Genomic DNA, 10,586 nt, shown 5'->3' with positions numbered 1-10,586 from the left:
ATTTACTTGCGGATTTTCGGACACAAACTTCGCCCAAATACACCAATCTTGTCCGAACTCGCCATACCGCACGTTGGAATCTCACTAGAAACCCACGATCCTAAAGAGCTGGGGGGGCTAACTGTTGGGATCGAAAACGGTTATGACGAAGTTAACGTCCAAATCTCCGCAAAATACAAATCAAACGTAAGCCATCGAAAACATACCCAGACCAGTAGCGGATAGGTCCGAGTATGACGATCGAAACACGGACGAACCAAGCTTGGTCATTACGCTACTACCGCATATGCACGCTGTCCGGTTGCAACGTAGCGACCGAGTGTCCGTCCCTCTCGGTCGCTACGTAGCGACCGAGCGTCTGTTCCGCTCGGTCGCTACGTAGCGGCCGAGCGTTCGTCCCGCTCGGTCGCTTCCGATCGATCGTTCCACTCGGTCGCTACCTAGCAACTGAGCTCGAGCCGAAGCTCGGTCGCTACATAGCGACCGAGCGTTCGTTCCGCTCGGTCGCTACGTAGCGACCAAGCTCGAGTCAAAGCTCGGTCGCTACGTTGCGATCAAACGTTCGTTCCGCTCGGTCGCTACGTAGCGACCGAGCGTCTGTTCTGGTCGATCGCTACGTAGCGACCGAGCTCTTCCGAAACATCGATACGACAATTAGTCCACGCATTCTCGTCTACCCTTCGATGCTATCTCCCGAAGACCGTAGCGAACCCATTTCATGTTTCCCGCCTTTCTAAGTCATCGATCAAACTTTACGGTAAAAATGGCGGAAAGATCATTCTTTATCGAAAGAAGCCGTAATAAACGCTTCGAGACAGAAGACGGCCCAAAGGGACCTAAGACATGACTCGAGGCCCAGCTTACGATTTCTTAACTAACAGCCCGTAAGCCGCATGACGGTTTATGCTTGGTTCGCAAGGAAAGATAAATATCAAGTTTCCGCAGATAAATACGAAATTTTGAAGATAATTACGAAGATCGGAAAAAATGGAATATCTCCATTTTTACGCTATGACGGCTTAAGGGCAGAAAAAGAAAAGCGCAAACCGACCTAGGAGCCAGTATATAAGGAGTCCTATGCGAGAAGCATAGGAGGGGAGTTTTACAGAGAAAACTTAGCACTTAGAGCAATTAGGCATATTTCCGTTTTTGTTATTGGAGCTGCGACTCAACTAGGTTATTGCCGTCTTAGGGTTTTAGAACTAGGAATCTCGCCGACAGCTCTCGTAGCCCAGGCTCTTACCTTGTTGTAACGCTCAAACGCGAATTCGGAATAAAATCTACTTTGCTCTCTTTTCGATTTCTTATACTTTATCGTTGTTATTCTTGTGTTCTGATTGCTTGGCGTGTGGTATTAGCAGATATCCGGGACCTCTGGGAAATTAGGGCTTTCCTAGTTTCCTTATTTAAATAGAAATCGACAGTGCGAATTTCGGTTCCCACATGCACTTGCTCAATGGCAATTATACCTCGTGTCCCCTGTATTATTTTAGCACGTAGCGTTTTAATAAAGGTACTTTCACATGCTTGGTGTTTTTGTTTGGGACCCCGATATGCCTTAGGCTATACAGGGGTTTTAGGTAGTATTGACAGCATACTCAGGCTTGCGCAGACCCATTCCTACCTAATGTCTCATACCCGTTTTGTTTTTTCGTGGTCATACCACTTGTCAATAAGGGTTGGCCAGGATCGAAGGTCTCTTCGACCTGATCCAGCTCGTTTGCCCCTTTAAGTATTATGGCATTCCTACTACTCTTTTATAGTCGGAACTATTTTATTATATAATCTTTGTCCGGAGACGTTTCAGCATACATAGGAGTAGGAAAACATAATACTTAAATAATAGATAAAATAATTAATAGAAATCATGGTCCGGAGACCGTACAAGATATCAGCTTGCGAGGTACCCTGGTGGTTAGGCCATGTTTTACCTCTTGTTCCTAGGTGATCTGCCGGGTTTGACTTGCTTTTGGGACGAGCGTCCTTGCTGGAGGGTTCCTCCTTCTTCTGCAGAGTTCTGCCTCTTTCTTGGATCTAGGGGCCGTGGTCAAGACTCGTTTCATGCCCCGGCTGTAGAACCTAAATTCTACACAAAGTATTTGGTAGTGATCGGGGTTGATCTAGGGAAGATAAATGATGTGGGCAACGATATCTTTAGAACATAACGATGTTAAATAGTTTCCGGTAGGCGAAAATAGACTTTATTGATAACTGGTATCGAATACAATGAGTCGAACTAGATCAAGATGATACACACGAGTTCGATAAAGAAGGAATTTTAAAATGGGAAGACAATAAGATCGATGTGAATGTAGGGCTCTCTCTCTAGGGTTTTCAATGTGTCCTCTTCCTTTTTTCTTCTCCTTCCTTTATAGCGAGTCGACTTCGAGCTCTCCGTGTCAGTTCCGCGATCTCAGCCTCTTGTTGCGCGATCATTGCGACTTCTTCTTCGAGCTCGATTCTGGTTGTGGGCCTCTGCGACTTATCCTTTGAGCTCGACTCTGGTTGTGGGCCTCTGCGTGTCTCGGCCCATGTCTTTGATCGGGGTCCATTTCGGTCTTGACCAAAATTGGGTCCAACATTTGTCCCCCATCCTTTTTTGATTTGATCGAAAAGGAAAAAGGGCGGTTGTCCATCGGTCTGGACTTTGTGGTTAGGTGGTTGAAATCGTTCGGGTTCGGTTTTAATGATCATTTTCGAAAAGAGCCGTTTGTCAGCGTGCTTTCTTTTATTATTATTTTAATCGATAACAGCTACTTTAGTCGCCGCTAGGGCGTAGACTAGGTTATAATTGCCCTTCTCGATAGCGATGATAGGGCCGTTGGGGGGGGGGGGGGTGGGGCTTATATATACATAGGAGGCTTTCTTTCAGCCTTATCTCCGTTTTCTATCTCAGCCCTCTTTCTCCCTTGCTCTAAGATCTTTTTAGTCGAGATCAAGATGTGTTCGTCTTATCTTTATTGATCCGCCGTGTTTCAGGCTATGGAAGCTAACAATGAGTTCGCGGCGACTTTAGAAAAACGCCTACAGGATGTTCCGTGTTCTGACGAACTTAACGAAATAAAGAAGCTTGTTCGTGAGCTGAAGCTCGGTCTTAAGATGGCTCAAGATCGGGAGCGTGCCAACGCCGCCCAACTGGCTGTCGCCGAAAAGCTGGGGAATCAGGCTTCTACACTCGAAGCTCGTCTGCGGGTTGTGAGCAACGAAAGGAGATCTGCCCTTGAGCGAATTTCCGTTCTGGAGGCGAAGGTTGAATCTTCTGCCAACAAGTTTGCTGATGACCTCCGCCGTGCGATCTACGATGCCAAGAAAGTTATGGCGGACAGCTATTTGGAAGTGTTGGTTTCTCTGAAGGAAAAATGGGAGCAAAAGAAGGCGGCGGCTTATAGTGAGGCTCGTCTTCGGGAAGTTGTGGCCAACATAGATCTCTTGAAAGAGATTATGAACAATAATCTCCTGGCTTCGGATGAATTGTTGCGGCTTCAAGCAAAGGAGATCGAGCTCGGGTCCGAAGTTGATGTGATGGCGACCTCGGATTTCTCTATCGAGAAGCTCGACCTGCCCCAGATTTCGGAAGATCTGCCCGAGGATTTCTTTGCTAAGGTTCCTTCTGCAGCGGATGGTGCGGCGAGGTGTTCGGATGACCGGTTTGAGGACGGTGAATTTGACATCGAAGAATAGATTTTTGGAAGTTTTTCTTTTGTTTTTTTTCTTGCTTTTGTTACTTTATTAATATTTCTTTTATTTTAATAAAGAAAGGATCGTGAGTCCCGATTTGTGTGTAGCCACTTTATGTTTCGTGCGAGGCTGACCTTTTGGAGGCATGTGTCGAGTTTTGTAAATACTCTTATCGACAGTTTCGATGTAACAATAGATTTTGTTTATTAGTTTTGTCACGCTTGTTGGCGGAGTTGGCCGCGACCGAGGACTTGATCAGGGTCCTGGTTTTTGGTCAACTGCGAATTTTATGCGATTTCCTGGTACGAGAAATCTGTTGTGCTCAAACGTCCAGGGATTGTATTTGTTAAGATATTGGATGCTGTTTCGTTACAAATTAGTGAAGGAAAACAATTTTTGGTATTATCGAGCTGCTGTTCCTCGGGTGTTGCGGTGTGTCTACTTTGAGTTCTGTTGGTGGGAGGAGACTGAATTCGTGTCGTGAGTTGCCTACGTACCCTCTTCGAGGGATCAAGTCATAACGTAGTTCGATTATTTCCCTGAAGATAGGGTCGGTTGTTCGTTTGTTCGTGTACGTAGGTACGTCTGTTCGTTAGCTTTGGTTGTGATTAAGGTTGTTGTTCGATGTCCTTAAAGCTTGGGAGGTAGCATGTCCTAGAGTTCTTTTGGCTTCCTCTGATAGTTTCGACTCCTTCGTTAGTTTTCTTATTTTCGTTTTAATTGCTAGGTGCATCTCGGCATTCTTCGGCTGAGTGGCCCTTGCAGTCGTGGAAAGTGCAGTATTTGCTGAGGTCGTACATCGACGATTTCTGCGGCGAGTTATTTATTGAGTAGGAGTATTGTCCCTTGGTGGTTGGTTCTTTGGGGGTCGCCGGCTTTTTGATTGCGTTGTTCTTGTTCGCACTGTATTGTTCCTTTAATGCTGCGACCTCCTCTTCGTGGTTGGCGAAGTACGAGGCTCTGTGTAAGGCATCGTCCAGTGATACAGGTGTTCGAACTGCCAGTTCTTCCCTGAATTTGAATGAGAACCAAACTCCATTCTTCAATGCTGCTAGGGCGACGATCTCGTTTGGGTGCGAAATCTTGGCTTTGATTTCTCGGAACTTGTTTATGTATGCTCTTAAAGGTTTGAAAGGTGCTTGTTTGAGATTCCAAAGGTCTGCCTCGGTAACTTTGGTCTCTATGAAGACTGAGCATTGTTTCAGTAATGTTGACACCAACTGGGTGAAGTTGTCAATAGAATTTTGTTCTAGTCCGGCGAACCATTCTAGCGCGGCTCCAGTGAGATTTTCGGCGAAGAAACGGCAGTATCCAGCTTCTTTCTCGTCGTCAGTGAGGTGTGCTCTCGATATCGCTAGGCGGAAGGCTCGCACATGGGCTTTTGGGTCTGTGTTTCCGGCGTACTCGGGGAATTTTAATTTTCCCACGTGATGTAGTCTTAGGCAGGCGATTCTGTTTGTGAACGCGGTCCTTCTTGTTTCTTCAATGACCATATCGATGTCCGGGGCGGAGCTCATTGCCATGTGCACGATCACGTGTATTCTTTTGAGCTCGGCGTCGTTCTTTTTAATATAGTTTTGGAAGGTTCCGTTTTCGCTTGGGGTCCCCAAATCTTCCCTTTGAGGATCCACATTGATGGGATCGCGGGGATCGTGTCTTCGGGTTTGTTGATGCAACTCAGTACATGGATCAGTACATGGAACCAGGCCAGGATGGAGTTCAGGACGATCAGATCATTCCAACCGAGGTTCAGGCAGACGACCGTTCCAGACAGACACACCGAGCCGTGTACCGGATCGACCCGCATGCAGCCGGAAAGGAACTAAGGCTAGAACCACGTCCAGATGACCAAACCGACCGTACCGGAGCCCGTCCTTCCCGACTAACTCGCCAAGCCAAGACTGATGGTCGAGCCAAAACTCACTTGGGTCGAGTGGAAATCGAGACAGACCATAGTCTTTCCCTTTTGGTCCGTCTGATCCGAGCCGAGTGTCCCGACGAGCGTACTGATCAGCCGGCCAGTATGATCAGTTCTTGAACTTTGATGATCAAAATTTCTCTAAGGCACGTATTCTACAACTGTCCAAGGACTTGGGTCGTGCTGGAACCAAGTTCGCGCATGAGCCTTACCCGGCTGACCGTCCGGAACGCGCCACGCCCGTCCTGCTCCTTACCGCGAAGGAACCACTTGGTTCAGACGAAGCTGGACGTTAGCCGAAGAGTCATCTTTGACCTGATCTGGAATTTAAGAGTTTAATACATTGTCTTTCAAAATTCTAGTCAGATTCAATTTACTAGGTCTATCTTTAATACATTCATATGTCTCTTTCTATTCCTCAAGTAGTATAAATATGCAAACACTTCTATCAATAAAATCATTCCATTTTCTTTCAACTTTTTGAGTCTTTACTCTTTGTTCTTTGTTTAGAACTTTTCTAGTTTTCTTGGTGTGGTTAGCTCCAAGCAAACGCCCTTGTCCGTTGGTCTTGTGAGTCATATCAAGCAACGGCTCAAGATTGCCTCTTTGTTGGACCGGTGAGTCACATCCGGCAACAATCTGGTTCGGGAATATCAAAGGCCATTCCGTAACCTTTGTGCGACCGCTCATTCCATCAGTTCTCCTCTTGGAGTTCATATCTTTTCACAAATCCGGTCGAGTGATCCTTTTAAGGCGTATCAAAGTGGTATCAGAGCCACTCTTCCGGTATCTCTTTTCATTTCATCTTTCACATCTACCATTTTCTTTATAAAAAAAAAAATTCTTCTTCTATCTATCTTGAATCCGAGCCCCTCATTACCATCCATTTAAAAAAAAAAAAAGATCTACGATTTATAAAAAAAAGTTTCAAGTTCGATTTGTGGATTGGTGGTGGTAGAGAAAGCCTGCTGGCTGAGGAGAAATCCTGCCTTTGAGGTGGTTAAAACGGATTCCAAAAGCTAAATCTCTTATCTTTCTCTCTTTACAAAAAAAAATATTTTCTTGTTTGCTTGAAGTTTGTCCCTTGGAATTCCTTGATTAGATCTCTTAGAAACTTGAGTATAAGGCTTGTGAGTGATCAACAAAAATCTGAGAGAAACACGTGTGTGGGTGAGATCAAACACTTGAGAGAGTGAGGAATTTTTATCTAAAGTTTTGTGTTTAAGAAGTTTCAGGAACCATGGGAAGTGAAGACGAAAGGAGCCGACCTGGAAACTCAGTGGCCGGTTTATCTAACTTGCTGATGCGAGCCTTGAATGATTCTTTTACTAATCTTATGAATGCAGGTCTTGAGCAGATCCATCTAAGGCTAGATGAGATCCAGAACAGTCAACAGCCGCGTCCTCGAACCAGAGCCAGAAGAGATCGCCCAAGGAGGCCAAACCGGTCTGATGATGAGATCCGAGAGGAGGACTCTCATGAGGACGAGGACCGATCCATAAACCGACCTAGGAGGGGTCACAGAAACCAGGAACCAGGTGATGCCAATCCTTTTGCTAGAAATGAACGTGCTAATGATAGCTTAAGTGGATTGAAACTAAAAATCCCACCTTTTGAGGGTAAAAATGATCCTGATGTTTTTCTTGAATGGGAAAGAAAAATTGAACATGTCTTTGATTGTCAAAACTTTTCTGAACTTAAGAAAGTTAGACTAGCTGTTACTGAATTTTCTGGCTATGCTATTAATTGGTATGATCAAGTTGTGACCCACATGAGGAGAACAGGTGAGAGACCGATTGAGACATGGGATGAGTTTTTTATGCTGATGAGGAGACGATTTGTTCATGCTCATTATCACCGAGACCTCCACCAGAAACTCCGACGCTTACTTCAAGGCATTAAGTCCGTGGAAGACTACCACCAGGAGATGGAAACTTTGATGATCAAGGCCGATGTAGACGAGCCCATGGACGCCACTATGGCTAGGTTCCTTTCTGGCCTTAACCGAGACATCCAAGATCGCATGGAGCTTCAAGAGTATTGAACCGTGGAGCAAATGTTGCACAAAGCCATCCTAATCGAACAACAGGTCAAAAGAAAGAGCTACTCAAAGCCGGTCTTTGCTCCTAAACCATCTTTTAATCCTAAGCCAAGTTATCAAGACAAAGGTAAGTCATCTGCCACAACAAATACAGATTTAAAGACTGATGCTCCTGCTCGTCTTGACAAAGGAAAAACTATTGAGAATCCTAGCCGTGCAAGAGACATCAGATGCTTCAAGTGTCAAGGCCTAGGACACTATGCCAACAAATGTCCGAACCAAAGATTAATGATTCTCATGGAGAATGGAGAGGTTGAGTCCGAGGACGAGCAAGAGAACAAGGAGGATCTTGGTCCTATCTTTGATGAGGAAGAGGAGTCCTTTGACTACCCACATCATGGACAATTGCTTGTTGCGAGGAAGGCTTGGAACGATCCCATCTTCGATGAGACGGACGGTCATGCGAACGGCCACACGGACGATGACCTTGGCCCGGTCTTCGACATTGATTCTGAGCCGATCTTTGATGAGAAGGATTGCTTTGACTATCCAGCTCACGGACCACTACTGGTCACTAGACGTTCCTTGAGTGTTCAGCCCAAAACCAATGAAAAAGAACAAAGGGAGAATCTCTTTCATTCTCGTTGTTTAATCTCTGAAAAAGTTTGTTCTTTGATCATTGATGGTGGGAGTTGTACTAATGTTGCTAGTGATACTCTTGTCAGGAAGCTAGGGCTAGCTACTCGACCTCTTTCATGTCCTTTCAGGTTGGAATGGCTCAATGAAACCGGTGAACAGTATGCCAAGGAACAAGTCACGATCCCTCTTACCATTGGACGATATGAGGATGAGGTTATTTGCAACGTTCTTCCTATGGACGCTTGTCACATCCTTCTAGGCCGTCCATGGCAGTTTGATAAGAGAGCCGTGCATGATGGCTTCACAAACTGACACTCCTTTGACCACAAAGGAAAGAATATCACGCTGGTGCCCTTGTCTCCATTAGAGGTTCACCAAGATCAGGTCCAACTCAAGAAGAACCGTGACCAGGAGCCTAAGCCGGATGAGCCTAAGTAATCTCAACGAAACTCCAACTTCTTCATAAAACAAAGTCAGGTTAAGAGGTCTCTTTAATCCCAAAAGCCATTTCTTTTACTTGTGTATAATGAATCTATTATGGCTTCACCTTCTTCTGACCTTGCACCGGAGATTCCGAGTGAGTTGCTAGATATTTTGCAGGACTTTTCTGATGTTTTTCCAGTTGAGAATCCTAAGGGATTGCCACCAGTTCGAGGCATAGAACATCAGATCGATTTTGTCCCGGGAGCCTCTCTACCGAACCGGCTAGCCTATCGAACCAACCCAGTTGAGACCAAGGAACTTCAGAAGCAGATTAGTGATCTTCTGGAGAAAGGACACATCAGGGAGAGCCTTAGCCCTTGTGCCGTGCCTGTCCTCCTAGTGCCCAAAAAGGACGGATCTTGGCGCATGTGTGTGGACTGTCGTGCCATCAACAACATTACGGTAAAGTATAGGCATCCCATTCCTAGGCTTGATGACATGCTAGATGAGTTGCATGGTTCATCAGTTTTCTCTAAGATTGATTTAAAAAGTGGCTATCACCAAATTAGAATGAAAGAAGGTGATGAGTGGAAAACTGCATTTAAAACGAAACTAGGATTGTATGAGTGGCTTGTCATGCCATTTGGTCTTACTAATGCACCTAGCACTTTTATGCGTTTGATGAATCATATCTTGAGGTCTTTCATTGGTCATTTCGTGGTTGTTTACTTTGATGATATTCTCATATACAGCAAGAATCTTGATGATCATAAAATACACTTGAAATCTGTTCTTGATGTTCTACGGAAAGAAAAACTTTTTGCAAATCTTGAAAAATGCTCTTTTGGAACAGATCACGTGGTGTTCTTAGGCTTTGTTGTAGGTGCTGATGGACTTAGAGTAGATGAGGAAAAGATCAAAGCCATCCGAGATTGGCCGAGTCCAACGACCGTGGGCGAAGTAAGAAGTTTCCATGGCCTAGCCGGCTTCTACAGACGGTTCGTCCAGGATTTCAGTACCATAGCCGCTCCGCTTACTGAGGTGATCAAGAAGAACGTGGGGTTCAAGTGGGAACAAGCCCAAGAAGAGGCATTCCAGATTCTAAAAGGGAAGTTAACTCATGCTCCTTTGCTTACACTCCCTGATTTCTCTAAGACTTTTGAGATCGAATGTGATGCTTCGGGTATTGGTATTGGTGCTGTTCTCATGCAGGATAGGAAACCCATTGCTTACTTCAGTGAGAAACTTGGAGGAGCCACGCTCAACTACCCCACTTATGACCAGGAGTTGTATGCTTTGGTGAGGGCTCTTCAGACATGGCAGCATTATCTTTGGCCAAAAGAGTTTGTGATCCACACGGATCATCATTCCTTGAAACACCTTAAGGGCCAGCAGAAGCTGAACAAGAGACATGCCCGTTGGGTCGAGTTCATTGAGACCTTTCCTTATGTGATCAAATACAAACAAGGTAAGGACAATGTGGTGGCTGATGCCTTGTCCAGGAGGTATGTTCTTCTTTCAGCTCTTGAAACAAAGTTGCTTGGTTTCGAATTTATCAAAAATCTGTATGCAACTGATTTGGATTTCAAAGAAGTGTTCATAAAGTGTTCCAAAACGGCCTATGGAAAGTACTATCAAGCTTCTGGATTTTTATTCTTTGATAACCGTTTGTGTGTGCCCCAATGTTCTTTGAGGGAGTTGTTTCTCAGGGAAGCTCATGGAGGAGGCCTTATGGGACACTTTGGAGTCAAGAAAACGCACAAGGTGGTGAATGAGCACTTCTATTGGCCAAGCTTGATGAAGGATGTGGAACGGATCTGTGGCCGATGTGTGGTTTGCAAGAAAGCCAAGTTTAAATCCAAAAACCAAGGTTTGTATTCTGCTCTT

At 45.2% G+C, this 10,586-nt stretch overlaps 1 protein-coding gene across 1 annotated transcript; it reads right to left on the bottom strand.

The window, feature by feature from the left end:
- Nucleotides 1-4,394: 4,394 nt before the first annotated feature.
- LOC125595429 lies at nt 4,395-5,201 on the bottom strand. Its single transcript, XM_048771222.1, has one exon. It carries the CDS (start codon nt 5,199-5,201, stop codon nt 4,395-4,397), a length of 807 nt encoding a protein of 268 aa, XP_048627179.1.
- Nucleotides 5,202-10,586: the final 5,385 nt, after the last annotated feature.

This window comes from Brassica napus, unplaced genomic scaffold (genome assembly GCF_020379485.1).
Source record: "Brassica napus cultivar Da-Ae unplaced genomic scaffold, Da-Ae ScsIHWf_1061;HRSCAF=1500, whole genome shotgun sequence".
NCBI classification, from domain to species: Eukaryota; Viridiplantae; Streptophyta; class Magnoliopsida; order Brassicales; family Brassicaceae; genus Brassica; species Brassica napus.
Note: the sequence above shows the minus strand (reverse complement) of the source record. Positions and strands in the feature narration are given on the sequence as shown.

Bases quoted from the DNA above. Each gene is read 5' to 3' on its own strand.
- LOC125595429 (XM_048771222.1), bottom strand. From the start codon at position 5,201: ATGGCAATGAGCTCCGCCCCGGACATCGATATGGTCATTGAAGAAACA.